The 27,329-nt window shown below is 35.8% G+C and overlaps 1 protein-coding gene across 2 annotated transcripts; it reads right to left on the bottom strand.

The window, feature by feature from the left end:
- Positions 1–21,710, bottom strand: aln (divergent protein kinase domain 1C). Of its 2 annotated transcripts, none has more exons than XM_090398037.1 (3): positions 21,664–21,710; positions 9,868–10,719; positions 1–1,279 (listed from the first exon to the last, which is right to left on the bottom strand). In XM_090398037.1, the coding sequence occupies exons 1-3, from the start codon at positions 21,676–21,678 to the stop codon at positions 1,010–1,012; spliced, it is 1,137 nt and encodes a 378-aa protein (XP_090254163.1). In that variant the 5' UTR covers positions 21,679–21,710; the 3' UTR covers positions 1–1,009. The 2 variants fall into 2 exon arrangements, with proteins under 2 accessions (XP_090254163.1, XP_090254162.1); XM_090398036.1 differs by lacking the exon at positions 21,664–21,710 and adding an exon at positions 21,330–21,628.
- Between the last annotated feature and the right edge of the window lie 5,619 nt (positions 21,711–27,329).

The raw sequence follows: 27,329 nt of genomic DNA, 5'->3' as shown, positions 1-27,329 counted from the left end.
GCCCAAAATCATACATTAAATACAATTATTTTCTAAATTATCTGACTTCAACAAGAAGTCAATTTGCTGGTTAGAAAACTGAAAGGCAGTTAATTGAAAATACAATTACATGATGTACCAAAAGTTTATACACTAACCCATTCAAGGGCCAGTTATTTGAGGTAACATAACCGAAAATAGCTCTCAAGATCAACTGTGTTGGACATGCTTATTAACAGAAATTTGATTGGGGAGAGGGGGGAAAGAACTTGGACAATTTGAATCACATAATATCTGAACTGGTAGTCTTAATGGAGGATTATAAGAACTGAAAAATATTTATGCATACAGTTGCTCTTCACTGTAATATAGGGGCTTCAGACATGCTATAGTAATTTTATTTAGAATAACATTATCTTTGTGATGCTCTAGTGGGGACTTGTCGGTTTGTTATAGTGAGAATTTACTTTTTAGCATGAGTTTGAATTTCAAATTGCTGTTCACAATGTACATGAATAACAATTCAAAATAAAATATTTTGCCATTGTGTGTAATAAACAGCTCATCCAATTGCATTTCAGTAAACTTTCCATCAGCACTGAAACTGTAAAAATTTTCTTTCTCTAATATTTTCATATTAGTGATTGGAACATTAATATCAGTTTCTTGTTCTTGAATATTAATATACATGAGAATCAAAAGAAAATTCATAACAGTGGATGTAGTTGTCTAAGAAATACAAACATTTATATTAGCTTCAGGTTATAATAAAGATATATATAAAGATTTACATAATGAAATCTTAAGTTAATTTGCAGAATTAGATTTGATATTCAAAAATCTCATATCAGGAATATGTGTAGAAAATTTTCTGAATTCAACACTCATACAGCTGCACGACAAATTAAATATGCTTCCTGAGGAAAAATTTAAGCTCCAAATTTTTTGGACTAGTAAATGTCAATTATTTAATAGTTATCCAAAAGGACCTATGAAAATTAAACTATCTGTTCTGTCTTACTTCCCTAGTTCAATTCTGTTCTTTCACTAAATTTAGATGTGTTCTGTGATAATTTGAATGTCTCTGATGATCTCCATTCTCAGAATTAACTGATTCTTCAGAGTTCAAAAGATCAAATAACTGTTTTGTGAGCTCATGTTCAGAAATATTTTGACCAGTCTTCTTTTTACACTGCTGAAGTAGTCTTCCAAGTTTGACTGCCAGTGTCTGAGGAGGAGAGCTAAGAAGACCAAAATATTTGTGTCCTAAGTGGCCAAGGAAAATGTTGTTACAGACTCTCTATTTAAGAAAAGAAAATTTAAAAAATGCATTATAAAAGTAGCTCTAGTTATCCTATATAATTTTGTTTTAACTTTAAAATGAAACACAATGACTGCTACTTACTTAAAGCTATGATAATGATAAAAGCTTTGGATTTAGTGATAAAAGGAATACCTGAATCCTGATTTTAATACAATCCTAAAATCTACATTTCATATATGTCCAGCAAATACAAGATAATATTGTCTGCTATGCAGAATAAATAAATGTATTCCACATTTGTCTATATTCAATGCTAAATCACTGAAGATGGATTAGAAAGCCAAATGTCATGTGATCCACTATATCTGAATAAATCAATACTGTACTATTTTGCAGGTCTATTTATTATAGAAATATATTAGTTAATTTACATGAACAGAATTTATCATTAGGAAATCTCACTGCTCTTTTCTCAAGATAAGCATTTTTTGTTGTGAAAACATCATTTAATTTATAACGCTTTCAATAGAGATGATGCCCTGCAATTTAGTCAGTAATGAGCATCTACTCACAGGAAAAATTTTTCTAGGTTTAAATTGGATGCTGAGTTATAATTTGTTGTGGCACAAGTGCCAATAATTACAAATATTTAGAATTAAATATACAATTAATATTTTAATATTATTAAACATACAATCGGTATTTGATTTTTTTTTTTTTTAAATGACAATGAGCACAACAAAGCTAACATGTTGAGAGTTTATTTTTCACTTGGTTAGACTATAATAAGTTTAGTTTAATCCTTTATCCAAGTGTGAGCAAACAAAGTTTGCACCTGAAAGTATCTTCAGGACTGAGCTAAGGTCGTGCAACACCAAGGCAACTTGTGGCAAAGGTGGAGAAAGCTATCATCACTCCTATCTCAGTATCTCCCATAATGCAAAACACATCTCCTTGTGGATATGTGTAATGCTATGCATTAAGGCAAGGGCCACTACCCAGACCGGTTTCGACCTTTATTGAGGTCTCGTCAGTGGGAGCCAGGCCCAGTAGTGGAGACACCAAGGCAGAAGCAATGAGAGGTCATCCCCACCTATAGGAGTTGCCAAAAGGTGTACAACCTTATTATTAAATTACTCCGGATAGCATTACACATATCCGCAAGGAGATGTGCTTTGCATTATGGGAGATACTGAGATAGGAGTGATGATAACTTTCTCCATCTTTGCCACAAGTTGCCTTGGTTGCACCACCTTAGCTCAGTCCTGAAGATACTTTCAGGTGCAAACTTTGTTTGCTCACACTTGGATAAAGGATTAAACTAAATTTATTATAAAGCTAACATGATTTTGATGGAAGAGAAATTAGTAAATATCAGCACTTTCTGGTGTATTTCTGAAGTCTCTAATTTGATAAGCATTTGCATTCTGATCTAAAGCATTCACAACATCAACCCACAACATCTTCTTCATCTTCCCTGGATCTCTTATCTGTCATTTTTGCATCAAACATTTGTTTGGCTAATTTTTCATGTTCCAAATCTCTTTAAGTGATATCAAAAAAAGAGTCCAGTTAAGCAGCTTAAATGGTTATAAGGTGCAGATGGAATCCCCGCAGAGTTAATTAAGGCTACAGGGGATGGAGGGATAAGAGTGTTTCATAGATTGATTACAAGGATATATGGGAGACAGGATCATCGCCTGGAGACTGGAAGAAGTCGGTTTTCATACAACGTAAGAAGGAAGATATGAAGGATTGCAATAACTATAGAACTATTAGTTTAATATCTCATGCAAGCAAGACCAAAAACTGAGGTCTCGATGAGAGCAAGGGTTTGGATCTGGAAAGTGAAAATAGTGGTCTAACCATATAAGCATGAAAAATAAGAGTAGAAGTTATAGAAATAATCCTGCTTGGTATTAAAACGCATGAAGGAAGAAGGCTGAAGGAAGAGCATTCCATAGAAGAAAAAACCTGTACAAGATTATGGCCTGAGTTAGGGGGAGGAGATGACTTCTACAGAGGCATACTTGGAAAGAGAATGGTTAAAAATAAATAAAATCAAGAGTTTTCGGTGAGCAGAGAAGGTTATTTCATATTTTCTGGTTGGTCAATGGACAATTTGCATTATATCAGTGATTAAAGCACATACCTCAATCTCTTATAGCTTGGTCAGTAAAAAAAAAAGCCAGCTGGGAGTTTTGGGATAATAAAGTCACTAAGAAAGATTACTTTAATGTTTGGGGAATTCTGCATCAGGTAAAGAACTAGCTTCAACATCTCCTGTTTTAATATTAATAGTGTGATATGTACAAATATTCGAATCAAAAATAGAGATGCATACCTTGCTTTATATCTAATTCAAACCTTCCTGTCATTATCTTCTCTTGCTTTATTTCTAGTCGCTGTTACCTTGGTTAGTAACTTTTACAAGTGCTCGTATGTTTTTGATACCATCAAATGTATGTCATAAATATTTTCATTACTATAAAAGTATAGTAAATTTGATCTTCCATATACTTTTATATACTATAAAAGTATATAAAAGTATATGGAAGATCAAATTTCTACTCATTGTAGCATAGCATTGATGTAGTCCCTGCTTCCTGCAAAACTGAATAACTTCACAATGACAATGAGATTAAAAATATAAAACACAGAAAGACAGTAAAATGTGCTGAAAGTTGTTTTCACTTGTTATAAATTAAATTTGTCAAGTTGTTAGAAGTCATTAGCCTCGCTATAAAAGTAGCCTTGATGCTTCAAGCACAAACTTTGTTTTCATATTTATGAATTTATGGGCACAAAACAACACGTGTTTTGTGTCCCTATATTCATAAATATGAAAGAAAAAAAAACTTTGTTTGCATACACTTGGATAAAGGAATAACAAAAATATAATTTCTTGACCTTCTACTTATCTCTAATCCAGAATATTTTAATAATAAGGTGTACACCTTTTTACCACTTGCATGAGAAACATGTGACTTTTGCATTACTTCTACCTTGGTATATCTTCTGAGTCTAGCTCCCACTGATGACATTTATCTTGAGGCTTGCTTGCTTCCTAGACAGGTTCTTCTTGGTGGTGGTGGGCTTTTGCCTGTCATTGAGTGATGCCACCACTGAGTTTCTGGTCCCAGAGTCATCTGGATCAGGAGTGATGAGTTTGGTGGTGATCATTTGGGGTTGCTCAGAGGTAGGGTGAACCAGTCACTGAGTGGAACCACCGATGAGTTAAATGATCTTTCAGGTCACTCACTAATTGGGTAATTAGAGGGATCACCCACGTTTTGGGGGAAATCCAGCATTTGAACAGTAATAAAGTTTGTATTTGGGCTTGCTTGCTTCTTGGGGAGTAGAGCAGTTTTGCTTGGTGGTGGTTTTTTGCCAGTGGAGCCACCTGTGAGCCTCCTGTCCTGGAGGGATGAGTTTAGTATTGAACCTTTAGGGTCACTTTTTGAGATTTAGAGTAATCTTGTAAGTCATTCAGAGCTTTTGGACAGTATCTTAATAAAGATCAAAATTGGTCTGGGTGGTGGCCCTTCCCATAATATAATTACTATTATTATTACTATTATTACGGGCAACTCCAGGGAGTCATTGGACTCATCGAGGGAGGCCCCAAATCATATTCATCACAACTATTTGACATTCATACAGTATCTATCATACCTCGCCTTAAACTCATTCACTGTCACAGCATCCACCACAGACTCAGGGAGCGCATTCCACTCATTCACTACTCTAAAAGTAAAGAACCCAGCTCTAACACCTTTACTAACCACACTTTTGCCCAGTTTCCATGGATGTCCCCTAATCCTCTCACAACCAGCCCTGTTCTCAAAAATATCTTCTGAATTAATTTTATAGAAACCCTTCAGTAATTTGAATGTCTCAATCATATCTTCCCTCCTCCGCCTATCAACCAATTTTTGCAACCCACAAATCCTCAACCTGTTCTCATACGGTTCATTCCACAGACCTGCTATCATCTTGGTCACTTGCCTCTGGATCCTCTCCACCTACTCCCCATCAAGAAGAAACCTAGGTGACCAAATCTGAGCACAGTAGTCTAGATGGGGTCTTATCAAGGCTCGATACAGAGGAACAATAACCTGCTTGTCTCTGCTTGTCATCGTATTCTTCAGCAACCAAGTGATTTGATGAGCTGTTTTGGTCACTTTTGCAATGTGTCCCCTAAATTTCAATTCCTTATCTACAAACACTCCTAAATCTCATGCCTCATCAATTTCCTGGAGCACGGTTCCACCAATGCAGTAAACTGCAGCCAATCTTTTCACCCCAAAATGCATAACCTTACATTTTGCCACATTAAACTGACATCCATTCTCCTTAGCCCAGACCTCCAATCTATCCAAATCATCCTGCAAAATTTTGACGTCATCTGCATTCACTATTGCCCTACCCAACTTCGCATCATCCGCAAACAAATGAACTGTTCCTCTCAGATCATTTCCTATATCATTTATGAACAAATTAAACAGCAGTGGTCCAAGAACAGATCCTTGTGGCACACCACTAGTCACAGGCCGTCTTGTGGACTCTACTCCCGAGTAAACCACTCTGATATCTCTCCGTCAACCACCCTCCTATCCATCTCACCAACCCTATGTCCATTCCCATATGCTGCAATTTACTGATTAGAATTCCATGTGGAATCCTGTCAAAGGCCTTGGCAAGGTCCAGTAGAATCACCGTAAACCCATTACCCTTATCCAGTTCAGCAGTCACTGTGTCATAATACGTGAGCAAGTTACTGAGGCATGACCTACCCTTCACAAAACCATGCTGTCCCCGATACAGTATCCCATTTTCTTCTATCCAATCTTGTATTTTCCTCTTGACTATTTTCTCTAAGACCTTGACAATGATTCCTGATATGCTAATCAGTCGGTAATTTACTACAGCAGTCTTGGAACCACCTTTATGCAGTGGAACTATTTTCCCCTCTTTCCACCCGCTCGGGACTAACCCAGACCCGAGACTCAAATTAAACAAAATGGTCAAGGGTACTGACAATTCTTTAGCTGCTTCTCGTACAACACGAGCTGGTATACCATCCAATCCCACAGATGTATTGACATTGAGGTTATGCAATAGACTACTCACCTCCACTTCATTAACCACAATTCCCATATAATCTACTGGTTTATTCGTTTCTGCAATGTCACCACCTGGAAGATATACTTTTGCAAAGTGCTCACTCAGTAACTCAACTATCTCAACTGATTCAGTTACCTCCCTATCATCGGCATTCTTTAAAATCAATGTGCCATGTACATTTTTCCTTTTACTTGCTACATATCTAAAAAACTGTTTAGGATGCTCTTTAGCCTGCATGGCCAATGTTCTTTCGTAATCCTTTTTTGCTTTTCTTACCACACTCGTCACCCTTCTGGCCTGTGCTTTATACCGTTCATGTGCCTGCCGGTCACCCTTCTCCTTAAATTTCCTCCATAGTTGTTTCTTTTTTTTGCAACTCAAGCTTAATGGTGTTATTCATCCATTTAACCCCTACTTGATTTATTATTCGGACTCTAGGTATACAGTCAGCCATTGCTTCGTGCAAGCACTTCTTAACTACCTCCCATGCACTATCAACTTCTAGTCCTTGCAGTTGTACATGCCATGGCACTGAACCAATCAAACTCCTAAGCTTGTCATACTTTCCAGCCCGATAATTCCACATGTACCCTGTCTTAATTGAAAATTCTACACCTTTAGCCACCTCCCAAGTTAAGACCCTATGATCACTCTCACCGATTGGTGGCAATGTGGTCATATTTGTTACAGCCAAATCCTCAGATGTAATTACTAGGTCAAGCATTCTCTGACCCCTAGTATTTTCCATTACATGCTGTCGCAGATAGTTATCCCTTAATAACCGCATAAAATCCAGTTCCTTCCTCCCGTGTGTCCTCTCCTCACTCCAATCAATGCGACCATAGTTGAAATCTCCCATAATAATCACCCTCCTTCCACCCATTTCTTCTATTTGCTTGTGCATACTGTCACCACCATCTTTTCCATCACCTGGTCTATAGCAGCACCCAATTGTATATTTAGTTCTGCTAGCCACAATCTCACACCAAATGGCCTCAAATGTGCTCTTTTCTCTATCCTGCAATTCAACTTCTATTCTCCTTGGCTGGAGCTCATCAGCTATCATCAACAATACTCCTCCCCCCATTTTATTCTCTCTGTCATTCCTGAACACACTATACCCATCACATTCAATCCCACTAGCTATATCATCTACAGTCAGCCATGTTTCACTAATACCAATAACCTGTGGTGTGGAAGTGCCAACGATGGCCAAAAACTCTTCCTTCTTGTTCCTAATACTCCTAGTATTAGTGTACATGAATTTAAGACCCCCATTAGCCCCAACCCTACCTTGATGCCTTATATTAACTATCCCACTCAGATTTGTTGTCCTTATTTGCTCTGGCATATTATATTCATTCTTACATTCAACTGCCTCCATAAGGACTGTATCTCTACTCCCCCCCCCTAACAAATCTAGTTTCCCTGAATTTGCACATCCACTACATTCAGCAACACTTTCTTAAGTCTTCTTACACCGTAACCATTCAAATGCAAGCCATCCATCTTATATAGATCCTTTCGCCCATCAAACTCACTCCACACATCCACAAATTCCACACCACTCGTCATACATAACCCATGCATAAAGTCATTTGCAATTATAGCCCTCCTTTTAAACATTTCACTGTCATACCGTGGCAAAAGACTAATCATTCTAACTCTCTCACTCTTTTCTTTTGCTACCTCAAACAATTCATTCAGGTCTTCTATCATTTCCATTTTATCTCCTTTCAAATCATTCGTACCTGCCACAACAATCATTTCTTTCACCCTTTCCTTTTGCTCTCTAATAGACGCAGTTACGTCCTTTATGGTCGCAACAGGTTGGTACGATTTTGTCAAATCCTCTACTAACACACCTCGTACTAACGAGTCTCCATACAGCACTCTATCCTTCATTTTGTTCATGTTCACATTCATACGTCTATTTTTCCTGTCATACCTTTTATTATTGGTTGGTTCATTCAGTCTACTTTTGTTCATGCACTCTAGCTGCTGTTTTGCTCTTTCTATCGCACTATTCAACAACGCGATCTCACTCAATGCATCTATCTCATCTTTTTTGTTCTCTGAGAAACCATTTATACTATCATTCACACTTTCTACATTCACACTCTCACAATTTTCATGTACAACCTTGCCGTTTCTTGTCATATCCCTGTTTCCTTCATTCTGAAGGTTGACAAAAATATCACACTCACGATCCGAAATACACTTCAATTCCGCATTCTCCCTACATTTTCTACACACATTCAATCCTTTATTATCATCTAACCACACTCCGACCGCACTCCGCAAAGCATACATTTCACAGCTAGTACACTGACTCATTTCTTTTATGCTACCGTTCTTTGATAACGATGGCGAACCTTCATTACTGGCCGCCATTTTCCTTCGCACAGGTGCCATACTTATCTGTGACGTGTTTTGTCAAATTATACCCTAATCTTTAATAATTATTCAATTAATAAATAAGAGGAAAAAAAGTACAAACATCAGAACATTTAAGTACTAAATATAATTAAATAAAATGAAATATAACTAAATACAGTAACTTAGCTTCGTTTTGTCTTCCACCGTTGTGCGTTCGATTCCGACGGTACCAAAATATATTATATCGCGACAGCAACTAACTTCCAAAAAACAACCACTGAAGTACACTCGTATTCAGAGAAACAATTTAGCACTCAAAAACGTAGAAAAACGGGGAAAAAAGCGGACTATTCACCGATTAAAAATCACTTTCTTCTGCACAGCTCAAATTCACCGCCACGTGCTACGGCGACGCTACATGTACAAAAGGATGTGTCCTCTGCATTATTCATAATGCAGAGCACACATCCAACAAAGGCAATTAATATGACATCATTAGCCTCCATATACATGTAGCTATTCCTTCTCTTATATACTCACTCCAGTCTATCTTACAGGTGCAGTGTTTCAGCACTGTGTCTATTCTACAGGTACTTCATTGGTCACTGCTCCAGTGAATTGGCAACCATCATTCCTTGGCTTTCTGCTGCTGCCTAGCACTCCTTGCAAACAAATTGATCCTGCTTATATTCATCTTCTTTTATTCTATCCACCTCTGTCCTATGGAACAGCCTTACTCAAGAAGTATTCCCAAAGTCTATTTTAGGACATATTAGAAACCAATAATTAAGGGAAATTCTATAGCATATGGTTTTATTGTAGCAGTAAACGTTGTTTTTTTTTGTTGTTGTTGTTATCGTTGTTGTGTTTTTCCAATACCTGTCCTGTCTCAAGTATGAGAGTGGTCGTAAGTCAAGGACTAACAGTATATCTGTGGTTATACCTTAATTTGTCAGATTTCCCTACGACTACCCATAGTCAGAAGAAGAAGAAGAGCAACACAAAATGACAAAAAGAATAGGCATTTTTGAATCAAGCATTTTACAACATTATTCCTCTATTTAAAAATAATAAATATAGATTTTATATATTAATTAAAAGAATGAATATGCTGTTACCTGCAAATTGTTGTTTTGTATCACTGGCTCACACCTTTGGGAAGTAATATTGCAAATTCCTTTACAATCAACAAAAGAGCAATCTTGATCCTTTGAGCAATGTTCAACTGCAACTATATTTTCAACTAAAGCTGGTTGAAAAAATATCATGTCTGTATCTAGCAACTTCATTTCTTGGTGCTCATTTAGTCCAAAATGACCAATTTTTACATCACAGATATGCAAGGGCTTTGTAAAATAATTCTCTAAAGCATCAAGATAGTTTAAAATTAATGATGCAATCCTTGCTCGCACTGAAAAATCTCTTTTCCATGCAGGATAAAAAAAAAGAAAAATATTTTCAAGTGGCTCAATGTATTCCATTACATAAAAGTGACCACAAATGCCTAAGATCTGTGGAAAAAATGGTTTATGTTCGAAATACTTCAAAAATATATATTCAGTCTGTTGGATTAAATGCCAAATATTATCCATAACTACATACTGCTTTTCTTTTGATAAGTCATACAGTGAACTGATATTTGTCATCCATAACCGCTTAATCATTTCCATACCTTTAACCTCAAGAATTAAATTTAAATTCATTTCAACACTATTCTGGACCATATCTAAAAATGAGTGTACACTGGGATATATGATGTCACCCTCTTTATCAGTCCAGTACACCTGGTCATATAAATCAGAATTCAATTTTGAAGCTTTCACTACCACTTTCTTTGTGTTCCACACTGCAACAAAGACAACATCTTTTCCTAAGTGATGGGGAAGGCATGCCACAGTTCTGATATTTCTGGTCTCACACAGCTCAGAACAAAAATTTCCAAGAGCTCTTTTGTCTCTGTAGCTCTTACACTGAAAAATAAAGACAAACATATCATTAAAATAAATTCTGTTTTTTGGAAAAAAAAAAAAGCTTTGTAAAATTAATAAAGTGTAATTACAGGGTAACAACTGAAACAAATGATGAAAGCAAAAGATCTAGGGAAGGTTACAAATGGCTTGACATTTAAAAATCATATGGCGGGAGAGAGAGGTTAAGAAAATTCAGAAGATGATGATGCAAACTAGGGATGAAACTAACCATGATTTGGCTCAAACTCTGTTTGAAATCAAGCCAAAGCACTGAATATTCAGTGGAAGTATAATGAATTAAATTTTATAAATAAATGGTTGAGGAGAAAAAATAAAAATTTTTAAATTAAAATTTATAAAAATTTCATGAAAATTTTATAAAAACATTTATAAAATTTATACAATTTCATGAATTTATGTTTTTTTGTTCAAAACATCATTTAATTCGGTATGTTTAGACTGAATATTCGGTGCTTTGATCAAATTGCAAAATGAAGAAAGATTAAAAAATGTGTGTAAACAGGGCTTCAGAAATCCACCTTGAACACTTGCCACAGACATATCCAAGACAAGTGGCATGTGAATTTTCAGCCTCATTCTAAATGCATTGAAAATGTATTACCATATTTTCTTCGCATATTTTATACTTTTTTTTTCATTTTAAAAACATCATCTCATTCACTATCAAGTTATATGATCACAAGCAGTCTCCAATGAATGTAATAAAGAAGCGATCAAAAACTTCAGCAATAATATATTGTAATAAAAAAAAAGTTATTTTCAACCAGAAGATAGTATATGTAATTAATTGAATCAGCTAATTTCTTTATAGACCGTTTGTCCCAGTCAAAAGTTAGTTTGTATGAAGATAAACATAACATGCTGATGTTTTCCAAATGGGAAATAATTCCAATCCATGAAAACAGGTAGCACTATTAAAGTAATGACTATCCAGCATCCAGAAATTAATTTTGAAATAGTAAGTCAGTGCTGGCCTGGTTAGCATATCCATTATCCAGCCAAAAGGCTGCAGGTTTGAATCCTGCCATGGGCATGGATGTTTGTGATTGTCTGTGAAAATACTAGTGGTGGTGGCAGTGCGTAGTAGATGATGCGGTTTGCTATAGTTGGTGGATTGTGAGTGGTGGAGATGAAGAGTTGTAGAGTAGGTGCCCTCCCTCGATGAGTCTTTGGACTCCTTGGAGGTGTCATGTAATAATAATAATTCTCAAACATTATATTTGTCATAACTTGCAGGTCACCATTCTTATAAAAATCAAAGATACCTTAAAAAATAATCAGACCACACTACTGTTCTCAGATTTGGTCCTCACGATTTGAAGGAGATAAATTAAGTGTGGAAAGGGTACAAAGGTGGATAGCAAAAATGGTTTCAGGACTGTACAATGTTAGTTATGAGGATTGGCTGAGGGAATGTGGACTGCAGAGTTTGATGAATAGAAAAAGGAGAGGTGATATGATTGAGACTTTTAAACTGTTGAGAGGTGGTTACAGGGTTGACACTGGGGAGTTCTTTCGCTTGGCTGAACAGCAGGAAGGAGTGATTACTAGGGGCCCATCCATGGAAGTTACGAAAGGAAACAGTGAGCAAGAGGGCGAGGAGTGATTTCTTTGCATTGAGAGTGGTTGAATCATGGAATTCATTGCCTGATAAGAGTGGTGAGAGCGAGAACGGTCAATGAGTTTAAGGAGTGGTATGATAGATTTTGTGTTTCCTAGGAGGGAGTTCCCACAATGAGTCTTGATAGACTTTGTGTTTCCTAGGAAGGACCTGCCATGATGAGTCTTAACTCTATAACACAATTATCTTTCCCAGACGAGCTAGAGACATGGTCAACTGCAATTCTCTCAACACCCTCTTAACCTCTCACCCTCTTGGCATAAGTTTATTTTCACAATTCACAACATGAATTAGCTTAACAGAATAAACATGATGAAAAGACTTTTTAATAGTATTATTTTAAAAGCACAATTATCTTTCCAGGATGAGCTGGAGACAGGATCACATTATTAACATTACATTGTGAAAAGTTAGTCTGGCTCCACTGCTAATGTTCACCATTAGCAATGGTGAACATTCACCAAAAACAAATAATAAAGTTAGTTTCACAAACTTTATTATTTGTTTTTTCTATTAAATTATTTTTATCGATAAGTTATATAAATTCACTCTTCATCGTTATTATTATTTCATGACACCAAGGAGTCCAAAGACTTATCAAGGGAGGGCACCTACTCAACATTCTGTCTGCACCACTTAATCTACCAACTACACCAAATCACCACTATCATCATCTACCCCAACACCATCTACTGCCCACCACCACTAATATTTTTTGTCTGTAAATTGCATGTGTTCTCAAGCCTAATTTGTCTGTATAACAAATTAGGCTTGGGAACACATGCAATTTCCATGTTAATTTCCAGGAGAAAAAAACCTGCTACTTCCATGTGAGATTGGCTAACTCATCTTCAATAAAAAATTCCCATATAAAGATTCCTCTCACCACCATGAGAATTGAACTTGGGTATTTTCCAATCGAAGGGAAAATTTACCGTCATTCTTCCAATTGTGCTACAGAGGCGCATTTAAAACATCATCTTGTTCACTATCAAGTTATTTGATCACAGGCGGTTGCCAACTCGTCCATTATATGAGATGTGTGATTAAAAATCAGGAGGCATTTATTTACATAATTCCTCTCTAAAACTCCATCTATCAAATTGACAAAAACTGTCAATTTGATAGATGAGGGAGTGAAATAAATAAGTTCTTCTTATCATGGAAGACTGGTAATTGGAAGAAGTAATATGTTGGGGGAAAAAATAGCTTTATACAGCTGTTTCAAACTCTTGGTTCTTATCAGAGATCAGGCAATAAGTTTCTTCAAATTGGCCAAGTTCCAAAAATGTGAGTTACCTGAGGTTACATCTTCTCAGGTAGCTCAAAAGCTGGATCTCTTAAGAATCTGTATGCTATGCTCGATCATTGAGCTAAACCTCAGTTGGCACAGAAACAGGCAAAGTCCACACCTCACCAAGCATTAGCTCAAGTAAAAAACCCACTGCGCACCAAACATCAGCTCAGTGAGGGACCCAGAAAGCCCGACAGTGTATATGGACCTACTGTTCTTGTTTAGAAGCCAGGCAGAAATCTTCATGAGAACATAACCCTTTCATAAACTATCTAGTAAATTTTAAAAACTTAGAAATGTAGAAAGAAACTTAATATTATTCTCCATTTCAATATCTTACTTAATAAAAATTTAAAAACTTCTCAGCTTTATAATTTAATATTATGTTATGCACCCACCAATGCTGAATTTAACTGTCTAACATAGTGGGACTATAGAATTGAAGTATTTTTGTTTTCATTTATGACTTATAGCTCCAAGTGTTTTGAACCTGGTCAATTTGAAGCCTAGTCTGTGCTGAGAACCAGCAGTTTAAAACAGTTGCAAAACACGTGAACCCTAATCAATGCATTAATTAAAGCCTAGTATATGGACTCCTGGGCAGAGTCCACATTGTCTAAATATTGCAAGCCAAGGCAAATCTGTTTGCCTTGGCTTGCAATTTACATTTCAAAACTTAAGTTTTGCCCATATTTAGTTTTAAAATATAGATGAATCCATAATATGCAAAATTTCAATATAATAAAACTGTCATATTTTATAGGGAACAGCATAATATATATATATATATATATATATTCTTCAAATAACAAAAATATTAATAATCAAAATGAATTTGTCATAATTTATGATGTAGGAAAAGGAATTTTTCAGCATTTTTGGGAGCAGAATATATCTGGTTCCTTCATGAATGTTTCTAGCTTCTGAAAAACTCTTTCAATGAATATCTGGTGAATATCTAGAAAATCCCTTTTGAACAGTTGAATCATTTCAGCCATAGCATAATGCAAAGACTTTGCCTATTTGTCATCTATATACTATTTTTTTTCCTCCAGATTTGGTGGTTTGATATTTCAGTTTCATTGTTTTATTTTAAAAATTCACTACTATTGCTTGCATTTTTACATGATTAATCAGAGATGTGTAATTCCTTTTTTCTATAGCAGATATTTGGTTTGCATATTTTATATTTTGCAAATGTTGAATCAGTACATAAATTATTAAACTTCCAAATACTGTTTTATTATTATTATTCATGGCCCAAACTGTACTTTTTTCAACATAATATAAAAAACTTTTAAGACTGCATAATATAAACTAACTAAAATAAAAACGCCAAAGTTCCTATAGCAAACGACAAGCATTCACTGTGATTGTGCAGGATAAGGGGAAGGATTTTATTAAATATCACTTATTTATTAAAATAAGTGATATTTAATAAAATAAAATAAAATATTGATAAAAAAAATTGTTCAGCATCCCATTATGGAACTCTTATTAGCTTACTGAAACATACCATATTTAAAAAATGGGAAGAGGTAGGTCTTGGGGCAAATACATTTTTTGCATGGTAAATAGGATTTTGTATAATTTGTGAAGTCCTATATACAGCACTTGTTTTGTACAACAATTCGTGCCAGTACACATCCATTGCTAGCAGGAAAATTGAAATGATACTGCATCTGTATGTCACTGTTAATAACGGTGCCGGTATGACGTACTGTTGTGTACCATCTCCCCCCCCCAAAGAACTGCCTATATATATATAACCAACACCCACCCACACACAAAAGAAGTTGCAAAATGTACAGCATACTGGTGCATGTATAGGCAAATGCTTAGGAAGAAAGAAGGAAATGTGATACTTCTTAAATAACTGAGGTTGTCCTATGGGGAAAAACAGAGTGAGGGAAATTGTTCCAAAGAATAGCAATAGATGGAATAAAAGAAAAAGCAACAAGTTGATTTGATAGATTTCAAAACTATAACAAATGGATGCTGTCCAGAAGTTTCTTATTTGCTTGCAGGTTTAAAGGAAAGTAGAGAAATGATGAGAAGTAGTTCAGCAAAACAATGTCTATGAAAATATTTACAGAAGATGCAGAACATCTATGAGAAATTGACAGAAGTGAATCTGTAAAGAGTGATCATCAATTAACTAGACTGCCCATTTCTGTATGATATGAAAGATTTTGGTTCGCTATCCCTAAATGTGAAAATGGTATTACAAGTCTAAGAGGATAGGAGATAAGTGATATAGGTAACAAGTGTCTTGAGCAGAAAAGGATACCTAATTTTTTTGATAACCTTTGATAACAGGAAATACTAATGATGTAAATCAGTCCAAGAGCAAGAGAGAGAGCGATCTGATCTTGCATGTCAACAGTAGGTAGAGGTAATGTGATCTATCTTACACATAAGACAGGACTGTGTTTTGGTAATGCTGAACATATTCTCACCCTCTGAATATAGCAAGAAAATCAATATTTAAATCACTAGTCATGCAGGAGCTTGTAGACTGAAATCTATCAGCAGTGCAAAGTTTGCTAAATAAAAAAGAAAAATGAATACCGTTATCAGCAAAACTAAGGAAAGGATTTAAGGTCTTTGAGTGGAAGTTATTTGTGTATAGGAGGAAGAGCATTGATATAAGGAGCCTAGGGTGCTCTAGCATTAGTAAGGAAATCCTGGAGGAGGAGGGTCACATTCAACATGACATGCAGTGAATAACCTGGAAGGTTATTCACTACATGTCATGTTGAATGTGAAGGAAACTGACAACCTATTTGCAAAGGGTAAGAGGTAGATCATAGAATGGTGGTTTAGTAAGTGGGACTTTATGATAGAAGACCTAATGAAATCTAGAAATATCAAGAGTAATCACTTGAATTTCTTCAAACCATTTCATATTTTGTGTCTGAAAGTGGATGATGCTGACAAGACCATCTGCTGTGGATCAATGACATACAATGGCTAGATCAAGAACATGCTACAGAAAAGAAAACCTGGGTGAGGTTATGGTGTCTGCATTACAAAGAGACAGTGAAATTCACAGTATATCCAGAAAGAGAAGTGGTTAAGAAGATATCAAGAATGTTGAAAGGATTGCATGATATCTGCTAGGTAGATGGATAGTTTACCTAACAGGATACAGTAAAAGATCATTACTAACAGCAAATAAATAATCAAAAAAGTCAGCAAGGAAATCAGAATTTTGATTTAAAAAAAAAAGGAGGAGAGCTCCATAAATTTTAGACTACTTTAACATTTAATTCTTTCTCCCACAAAGGTTAAACTCTGTGGATAAAATTTTTTTCTATTGATTTCAGCCTCTTTAATTTATTTTTACTAGAGGTAATTGATTAGCATGTGTGGCCAAGTAGTTAGCATATCTGCTCTCCAATCAAGAGGCTGCAGGTTCGAATCCTGCCATGGGCATGGATGTTTGTGATTGTCTATGGAAATACTAGTGGTGGTGGTGGTTGGTGGTAGATGGCATTGGTGTAGTTACGGTCAGTTGGTGGATTGTGAGTGGTGGAAGCAGAGTTGTAGAGTAGATGCCCTCCCTCGATAAGTCTTTGGACTCCCTGGAGGTGACTAATAATAATCACTTCTGGGTCTGGCTCCCACTGATGTGCTTTAGCATTGAAGTGGTCGCTATGCTGAAATATAAGTGGCTCTGCTCAGTGGCAGAATTTTGCCCATCTCTGAGTGGAGCCACTGCCAAGTTTATGGCTCTGCTCCATGGTGGGTCTGAGCCTGCCATTGGGCAGAGCCACCACTGAGCATTCCTCTCCATGGCAGGGTGGGCCTACTGCTGAGTAAAATGATCCTTCAGATCGCTTGCACTTGGTGAGTTTAGAGTGATCTGGGGAGATTGCCTGAGCTTTTGGAGACTTCACTTATATAGTGAAACCAGTCTGGGTAATGGTCCTTCCCATAATGCATAGCATTATACATGTGCATTGCATTAAGGGATACCAAGGCAGTTGATGTGAAGTCATTAGCCTCAATATACAAGTAGCCCAGTCGTGAAGTGACTTCACACAGAAACTTTGTTTGCTTACAATCAGATAAAGGATAAAACCAAAATATAATTTCTTGGTATCTTTAATTTATTTTTTCTAGAAGTAATCACAAAAGTCTGGAAGTTGACCCCTGCCTGGATTACTGTCTATTTCACAGCTAACTGATTCATCATAGATCATGATGTTGCAAGAAGAACAGAACATCTTGAAGTGAAGTTTTTTTCAAATATATATTGGCACCACATAGTTGAAGAACCTATAAGCATATCAAGTACCATGTCTAGGGTGGAGGTGAAGATGAAAAAAAGAAGTTTGACATTTTTCTTGAAGAGTTGTAGTTGTTTGGGAATACTTCATGAAGAAAGTCATTCCAGAAGAAAAATATGGATGGAATAAAAACAGGAAGAGAAGTAGCAGGTTCAGTGTGTTTACAGACGTAGTGAAAAGGGACTAAGAAGCTGCTGTTCTTGTTTTAACTATCCCAATAGAAAGTGGAGGAATGATGGTTACCAGTTCAGCGGAACAGTAACCATATAAGCATCTGCAGAACAGACATTGCATTTGTGAGATTGGGGTTAAACATTGAAACTGTAAAACTGAAACATTGCATTCGTGAGATTGGGGTTAAATTGATTTTATAAGGGAGGGATCACTGATGAGCCAACTTGCTCTCCTCTGGACACCATTGAGTATTTTTGAAAAGGTGCACCACCCCAAATGTGTGAGCAGAATCCTAAGGATGGATGGATTTATATAGAGTTAATAGGTGGGTGGGTGGGTGAAAAATAGCATCCTGAGTAGAAGAGGATGCCTAGTTTAGATGATCAGGAAGCAACTGATGTGATATTTTTATGCCAGGGGAGGCTAGAGGTAAATGTTAGTTCAAATAGAGATCTGATTCTATCTGGTGAGATGTGTATTACTGATGGTAAGGATAAGTGATCTGAGATCCCTTTTGCAAGAGAAAAGGCAAGACTGTGTTTAATCTGTGATCTCACTCTACATAATTTCATACATTGAAGGAAAATTCATCACATAGGTATGTTTCTCTAGCCCTTTGATTAATTCACTCATTAACACAATTAATTTGAAAACTTACTGTTGACATCACTGTCAAATTCAGAACTTTCGTTGTTTTTATCAGGATTCAGAACAATATAATTTCAAATTCAGTATAGTTACAAACAACAGATGTTTCTTGTCAATGTTCATCAACTCAGCCAGGTTTTTATTCCCCTCCCTCCAATGACTGCCTGCAATGGCAGCAGGTCTCACAACACTTTTTTTTGAATACTCAAGAACTCATGAACTTCCTCTTTCATAAATTACATCCCATAAAGCCAATAGCAACATTTTTATCATGAGAATTATCAAACATCAACACAGGGCACAATTTATGCCATCATTTCTTAGTGTTGATGCTTATATCTTCTCTCATACACCAGAAATGAACCAAAGTACTTTATTCATGTTAAATGTTTTAATAAATGTCTCTACAGATTTGTCAGCATTTACATCTAACATGTCTCATGAAATGAGTGATGCTTAGCCTTCACAGAGTTAAAATTCCTTGGTCTTGGATAGGGAATGTATGGTTTAGTGGTAAATACTGCATAAACATTTTTTTACACAGCTGTTTGACTCTAGGATAAGCTTAACTGTTCTCCAGAATGAGAAGAATTTTGAAATCTTCTAGTAGGTCTACTGATGTGCAGTGAGGACTCTTGTTCATGCCCTGTTGTGCTTCATGGTATGCATTCACCAATATAATTCAGTTTCATCACCACTTCCTTTCCCCAATGCACTTCCAGTAGGTCTACTGATGTGCAGTGAGGACTCTTGTTCATGCCCTGTTGTTAATGTGCTTCATGGTATGCATTCACCAATACAATTCAGTTTCATCACCACTTCCTTTCCCCATGCACTTCCTCAGGAATGAGGAACTCATTAACTACAAGTTTAACAAATTCATCCACATACTAGATAGTTCCTTTATAGGGAATGGACCATTTTTCAACACCCACCCAAACATGCATTTTGGACAGAAATTTCATGGTACCTTAAAACTTTTCAGACCATCTTTCAGCATAGTCATGCTCATGTCCTAATTTAATTTCATTATGGAATAACTTAGCCTGTTCAATTAAAATAGTGACCATTAAGCCCATTCCATCACTCCAACATTCTCAAAACTATTCCATCATTTGATCATTTGCTACTTGGAATCATTGTCTGCAAAGAATATATGACACAGTTTTATGCCAAAATACCACTGTCAAGTTTCTTTGAGGCATCTACCTTACTTGAATCAATATGGACTTGTGATAACCATCACTACTATAAACTGTATCTTGCTGCAAAAGTTAAAAAATAATTTATAATTAAGCAAGAGTACAACACACCCAATCGTCTGTGGCAGATCAGTTAACTAGCCAGGTTGTCACTGAAATTTCAAGTGTGCTCTTGTAATTTTGTATAGACTAAAGGATATGCTGGACCATATGGCCAGAAAATAGTTTTATTTCCAACAGATAACAAATGTTGCTCTGTTGTGACATCTACACAAATAGCATATATTTAGATTATAGAGAGTTAGTATCTTTTTGCAGACGTTCAGTTTTGTTTAAAAACTTGTTGGTTCAGTGTTGTAACAGGCATTCACCTTTAGTTCCTGAAACTTTTCTTCTTTTTTTTTGCCACTGATTCTTAGCATTCATATATATTTCAGATATCTAGTTATATTCTTAGAACCTCACTCTGTTTGGAAGAAACCTTTTGGATGGAAAGACCTAGGTTCGAATTCCATCTACTATGTGAATCAACTATATCAGGGCTTTTCAACTGAAAATAAGCTAGCCAATCTCAGACAGAAGTGGCAGGGCTTTAACCCCTGAAAACTTAGGTTCTTCATCTGATAACCCAGGCAAACCAGCCAGGAGAATACATGTAATATGCACAAAAATATATATTTAGGCTTACCGCTTTATTCTAAAATTATAGTTAAAAAAAAACCAGATATACTTCGCAGTTCATGAAATTAAGTACCATGGAATATTACTCATATTCTTACCAAATTCATTTAAACATGACAACTACATAAATATTCTTTTTCTGCATAAAATCTAAGTGTATAAGTGCAAATCTTTCTTAAGCCAAAATGTTTGACTATTTATATCCCCACTCTTCTCTCTTGAAGATTGCCTGATAACAGGATTGTTTTAAATTAATGTTTAGGCAACTAAGTAGATCACGCAAATATACCGTCACTGATTCGGATGTCAGAAGTTGTGGTCGATTAAAAAATCGGGTTAACTTACACAATTAACAAACAATATATAAAAACATTTTTCAAACGTGGTGGCTGAATGAATTAATTAAATGAACTTTCACTTATATATAAATGAATCAAGTAAAAAAAGAATTTGCCACCTGCTGATCTAATCGCACTGAAAATTTTATTTCTTAAATCACCGAAAAAAGAGAAGCAGTATATATTGTAAAGAACGTATTTACAATATATATACTGCTATCTTCGCATTTTACGGTGCTGTTCAAATCAGTATTTTTTGGTTAATAATTAATGGTAATTTGCAATAATTCAATTTAATGAAAAAACTGTCTTCCACAAACACGAAAAATGGCTTACTATACTTGCTACAGCCGTTTCTGCTTCTGAAAATGTACATGACATATAACTAAAGTATAACAGCAAGATGATGGATACAATGATTATTTGGAATAATATGATTATAATACAACATCCCCAAATCCTTCCTCGTCTTCTTCTTCTCCTTGCATCACAACCCAGATATCTTACAACTGAAAACATATACACAAACACACGTGGTTTTATCATTTTCCATACGGACAAACGTAATGCAGAGCTTCCCACAATACAAACATTAGCATCAGTAATTTACAATCATTTTTCTTGTGCATCCTTACTAAAAAAGGAAGTGAAAAAAGGAGAAAAAAAAAACCTTTGTCTGAGACATGAAACAGAATTCACCAGCCCCGCCTACTCTGATTCATAATTCACTGCCACTTATGTTGTTGATGCGTTTCTTCCGCAACCTATTTCCATCCAAGTACTTACTTCCGTTTTCCGGTGTTAAAGTGAAACGGAATGATAACATTAACGCCATCTATTAAAATATATCTATCAAAGATTCAGTATACATTCATTAAGTTTTTACTGCTTTTTTTCTTCACTCGGAGTTTATTTGAATCGGTATTATCATGACTACACAATGTGCCGTATATACTCTGTTATATTTTAATAAATGACGTATATCAAAGCATGAATACAAAAACTAAATTCTAAAGTGAAATTCTTACCCCACCATTTCTACAGTATATTACAGTTTTGTTTGATTTCAGTTATTACATAAGTGTGTGTGTGTGTTGCCATTCCTGGATCATGTTGCACATTTCCTTCCTTTACCCAGCGTGGGTTTTTATTAGACCAGTAGCTGAACATGATATTTTTTTTCAAGCTGACTATGATGCACAAACCACTCACAATACTTCACACAACGGTCTCGGTCATCGCCGTGTAGTTCTTGAGGTAATTGGATTTTGTACGGATAAAAAATGATTGGATGAAAGAATGAGGCTAATGAAACTCATTGTAACATTTGTTTTTTTGTGACAACTTTCTAAATGATTTACGTGGGCTGTTTTCAAAATGCCTAAAGGCCCATGAAGATGTTTCTGCATTAGTTAACGTTCTTGATAAACAGTCAAATAGCGTGTTATCTTATCAAGCAAGAAATTCGTAAGAAAATGATGATGTGGAAGGAATATCATGTGCATAAGGATGATGTCCCTTATGAAAGTGTAAGCAGCAAGCCAGAAGCATTACAACTGTTGTACGGAAAGTTAAGTCCGAGTATGAAATGAAACTGATTCAGCAAGCTAAAAACAACTTCAAATAATTCTATCGTTATGCTGCTAGTAAAGGAAAGAATGAATGTGAAAGCCTACTGAATGCAGATGGTTTGAGGGTGATGGATGCATGAGAGATTGTTCAACTAATGAGTGCCCAGTTTGCTAAAAGCTATCAACCTGGTGTGTACAGCACTGTGCTCACTGCTACCTCTTCACTGAATAAGAATAAGAGCTGAACACTCTGTTAGCAGGGATGCTAAAAGTGTTCAGCTGAAGTGGCTGTTCCTTTGACAAGGCTATATAATTGGAGTTTCAGAATAGGGAAGATTCCATATGAATGGAAAGAATGTATTGACATCCCATTGCACAAGGAAGGGTGTAAAGACTGATGTATGCAACTATTGACCTATCAGTAGATGTATGCAACTATTGACCTATTTCTAGAGTGGTGGGTGATGATTTTGGAAAAGTTCGTTAGAGTTCACATTCAGAAATATATTAACAGAGTATCTCTATTTTGTAATGAACAGCATGGATCTACTAAGGGAGCGTCATGGTTTTGAAAGTTACTCACATTTTATAATAATGTAACCATTGAGTTAGACAAGACAAATGATACTTCTTCTGGATTTCGCTAAGGCTTTTGACAGAATACAACATGAAAGACTGTTGCATAAATTGGAGAATTTGGGTTTGGATTAAAGAATATTAGCGTGAATAAGAGAATGGCTGACTGACAGATATCAAAAAGTGGTATATGGGGGATGTGAGTCTGCAAGATTTAAGGTAACGAATAGTGTAGCACAAGAATGAGTCCTTAGTCCACTGTTATTCAGTCTGTGCATTAATGACATTGGGAAAGATTTGACATGCAGCAGTTTGCTGATAATACAAAGATATCCAGGGCAATCAGGAATGCCTTTGATATGTGGTAATTGCAGAATGATTTGAATAGGCTCTAATTGTGGACACAGGAAAATGGGTTTCAGTTTGATGTTAGTAAATGTAAAATCATGCACTTCTGTTAGATTAGTTATCCAATGTCATACTATATTGGTGGTATTATGCTAGAAGAAACTGACCCGGCTAGGAATCTTGGAATTTTAGTAGATGGAAAGTTAAAGTGAAGGTCCATATTGCAAAGACTGCAAATAGAACTCAGAAGATAATTACAATGTTGAAACGAACTGTCACTTGAAAGATAAGGATGCATTTTACCTCGTATAAGGCCTTGATAAGACCTCACTTGAACTAATGTGTTCAGGTCGGGTCTCTTTGTTTCCTAGTTCATTCTGATACAGTGGAAAGAGTGCCGAGTTAAAAATTATATCAGGATTGTGGAACACTGATTATTAAGATATATTGACAATCTGTAGATTGTAAACACCAGCAAATAAGAGAAAGAGGGATGATATGAATGAGATTCACAAACTTCTGAAAGGGTCATACACGATTTCAATTGATGGAATTTTCCAATTTATGGAGGGTGGGGAAAGGAGAAGAAGGCACCCTTCGAAACTGAGAATGGATGCCGCTAAGAAGGGGTGAAGGCTAGATTTTTCTCTGATAGGACAGTGCGTGATTGGAATGGATTGCTATTGGATGTTGTGTACACAAGTGTGCGCCATACTTGTTCTTGAATTCATTCCGGGACATGTATGATTGCTGGTGCATATAACTCCCCTCGATCAGTCTCTGACTACCTGGAGGTCTCTCCTAATAATAATAATAATAATAATTTACGTGTATAATAAAATCATCTTAGAAATATAAATCTCATTGAGTTTCGGGAAAATAGGTATAAGGACTTTTCAAACAAACATGAGTTATCTGGTCTCATATGAAATTGGTAGGGTTTTCATCCTAAAACTCGGTTTTTTATCCTTCGATCAATCGAACCGACCAGAAAATATACAAATTTCACAAAGTTACAATTACAACCAATAACGATAACCTGTCAAATAAGATGGTGCTGTTGTATCATCACACGCTAATAAGTTATTCTCGCGATATTATTTATAAATTTCTGAAACTTGGTTTTTTAAATGTGGTATTCTTTGATGGATAATGCAGTTATGCAAGATGGATTCATTTTGTATAGCAGTCTTGTATTTTCTTTTCTTGCAAAGATGATAACACTCAATTGCTGTCTCATAATGTGGTTAACTTACTGCCGTTTCTCTCTCTCTCTCTCTCTCTCTCTCTCTCTCTCTGTCTTAAAAGTTGGATTTTTATTTTTTTATTATTTACAATCTAAATCTGAAAATTCATAAAATATTTCTTGGGGGGGGATGTATTTAATTGAAAATTATTCTGAAATATTAAATATGTACTTTATGATTCTTATCAAAAAATAATTAATAAATAAATAAAACTAAACGAAAATACAAGGCTTGAAACTAATTTTGAGTGTTGATCAATATATTTCAGGTTATCCTCTACTAAAAATTAATGAAAAGGCAAACATTTACAATAACTATTATTGAAATACTTTACAATATTTTTCTAGTTGTCATAAAATGGCAAGAAAAAAAAGTATGGGAAACTTAAATTCCAAAGTAAATGGTAAATGAAGTAAAACACTTCACTTCTTAAACATTAAACAACAGTAAACTCAAATAAATACGGCATCCCTGCGAATAAAATAAAATAAAATAAAACCACCCCCAAAAATGATACAAAATTTTAAAAACAAAAACTACCAAAAAATTCTTTTCCACGGCACCAACATTCATGCATAAATGCCAACTTAAATGAGGTGCACCACCATCACATATAAACATTCATACTTGATCTGTTTTAACTGGATATTAAATTACAGACCACAGTCCACCTCAACTCTCCAAACTGCACTCCATATGATTCCTAATACCACATGGATGGTACTAGTGCTTTTGTGCAGTGTGATATTCCTTGGCTCATTATGTGCCATTTCTGGTGTCTTTACCGCTTATCATATTTTAAATCATTCTGGTGTCTTAAACTGTCTTTGAATGCTTATCACTGAAGCTTCATTTCCAATACCGAGTCATCTTCCTTTGCGACTTTAATGTCCACAACTCCAACTAGCTCCCTTTTATCAGTTTCACTGAACAAACCAAAAGAGAGCTAAGAGAGGTGCAAATAGTTCATCTCCCGATCAGAATGTTCAAGTCCTCTTCACTCAGGCAATTCTCTGGATCTTTTCTTAACCAGTTCTCCTTCCAGGTACACTGTTTAGATAGCCTCTCTTCTTGGTGACTCAGATCATAATCTCACACAAGTTTAGTCCCTTGTATCTATCCTTTGACACTACTACTACTACAAAACCAAGTATAAAGATATTTCCAAGCCTTTTGCTTCTCCTTCCCTTGGTCATAATACTGTTTTGTTCTTCAGGTCTAGATACCTGTTGTGATCGTATTACAGAAATTACCCATAATGGATAATTTCTATAATACTTCTTTCTCCGCTCATATCATGATATTCCTAGAAGTGTGCCGGGGAATCCATTCCTTCCCAATCCCCTCCCAAAAAAATTTCAGCATATTGTATGCGCTTTAAAACAAAACTCCAACTTCATTTACAATCAATGACAGTCAGATATACCTATAAAATAAGCATTAACATGACTGCCTGACTTTGAAAGGCCGCTAAAGGTGGAAATTTTACCACCTGTATTAATGACAATAATGCCTTCTCGTCCCTGGCAAAAACTCTTAGTACAATTTCTGTCCATCTCTGATCCTGCCTGTATCTTTTGACTGGAGACACTATTGCAACATCACTTAATAATAGTGATATCGTGGCATTATATTTCTCATCCAACTTCTAATCAGATGATGAAGGCAAATCAATGCTTTACCTGTAATACTATATTTCGAACCTGTGACCTTCTGTCAGCAAGACTATCATCAGAAGAACCTTGATCATTCTTGATATTAAAAAGGCTTCCCATCAACTCTGCTCAAGAAAAGTGCTCCTGGACTAATGCATCCTTTACCATTTGTAAACTATATCATACTCAGCTGGCACCCACCCCTATGGAAGCATGGAATGGAAGCAAGTTCATATTCAGCCAATTCAAAAAAAAAAGAAATGTCTATTAGGAAACTAATGACCTATTGCTCTCACTTCAGTGTGTCTAAAGTAATGGCAAAAGTTAACAGTCAACTTCTTCAACGCCTGAATAACTGTCAGTTAATTAGTTCGATACCTCCGATATGGATTCTGCAGGACAAGGTGCACAGCAGATCCTGTCTGTATCACTTGATATGGAAAGATTTGGAGAAACTTGTTTCAGTGGACAATTGCATGGCATTTCAAAGAATTTGTCGTATAAAGCTTCTCAGCAATTGCTGTCTTATGATCTGCATCCACCTTTTGTTGGAGTACCAGTTTCCAATTGGTGCGGGTCACCGCATATGATAGTCGAGGGTGTTGTTTCCTCAGATTTTCATATTGATGCAGTTGTTCCTCAGGACTCTGTTATATCACCTAACATTTTTCACATAAACGAACTTATCTCATTGACCTTACATTCTATCCTGTTACTCATGTGACAAACTCCACAGTGCTTAAACATCTCAAAGTTTAAAATCATTTCCAATCAGTGTCCAAGACTCAAATGTCCATACAAAAATTTTCAGTCGAGTAATGACAATCGAATCACCTTCAATTTATTCCACAATTTTGTTTTTTTTTCTCACAAAAAAGGGATATTAGCTCTTCTCTCCTTATCTTAGATAAGGAGAGAAGCATCTCCGCAGCTTAGCAG

The sequence above is a fragment of the Typopeltis vanoorti genome, chromosome 9 (genome assembly GCF_054136105.1).
Source record: "Typopeltis vanoorti isolate ZY-2024b chromosome 9, IOZ_Tvanoo_1.0, whole genome shotgun sequence".
Taxonomy (NCBI): domain Eukaryota; kingdom Metazoa; phylum Arthropoda; class Arachnida; order Uropygi; family Thelyphonidae; genus Typopeltis; species Typopeltis vanoorti.
This window is presented reverse-complemented; position numbering and strand designations above follow the sequence as displayed.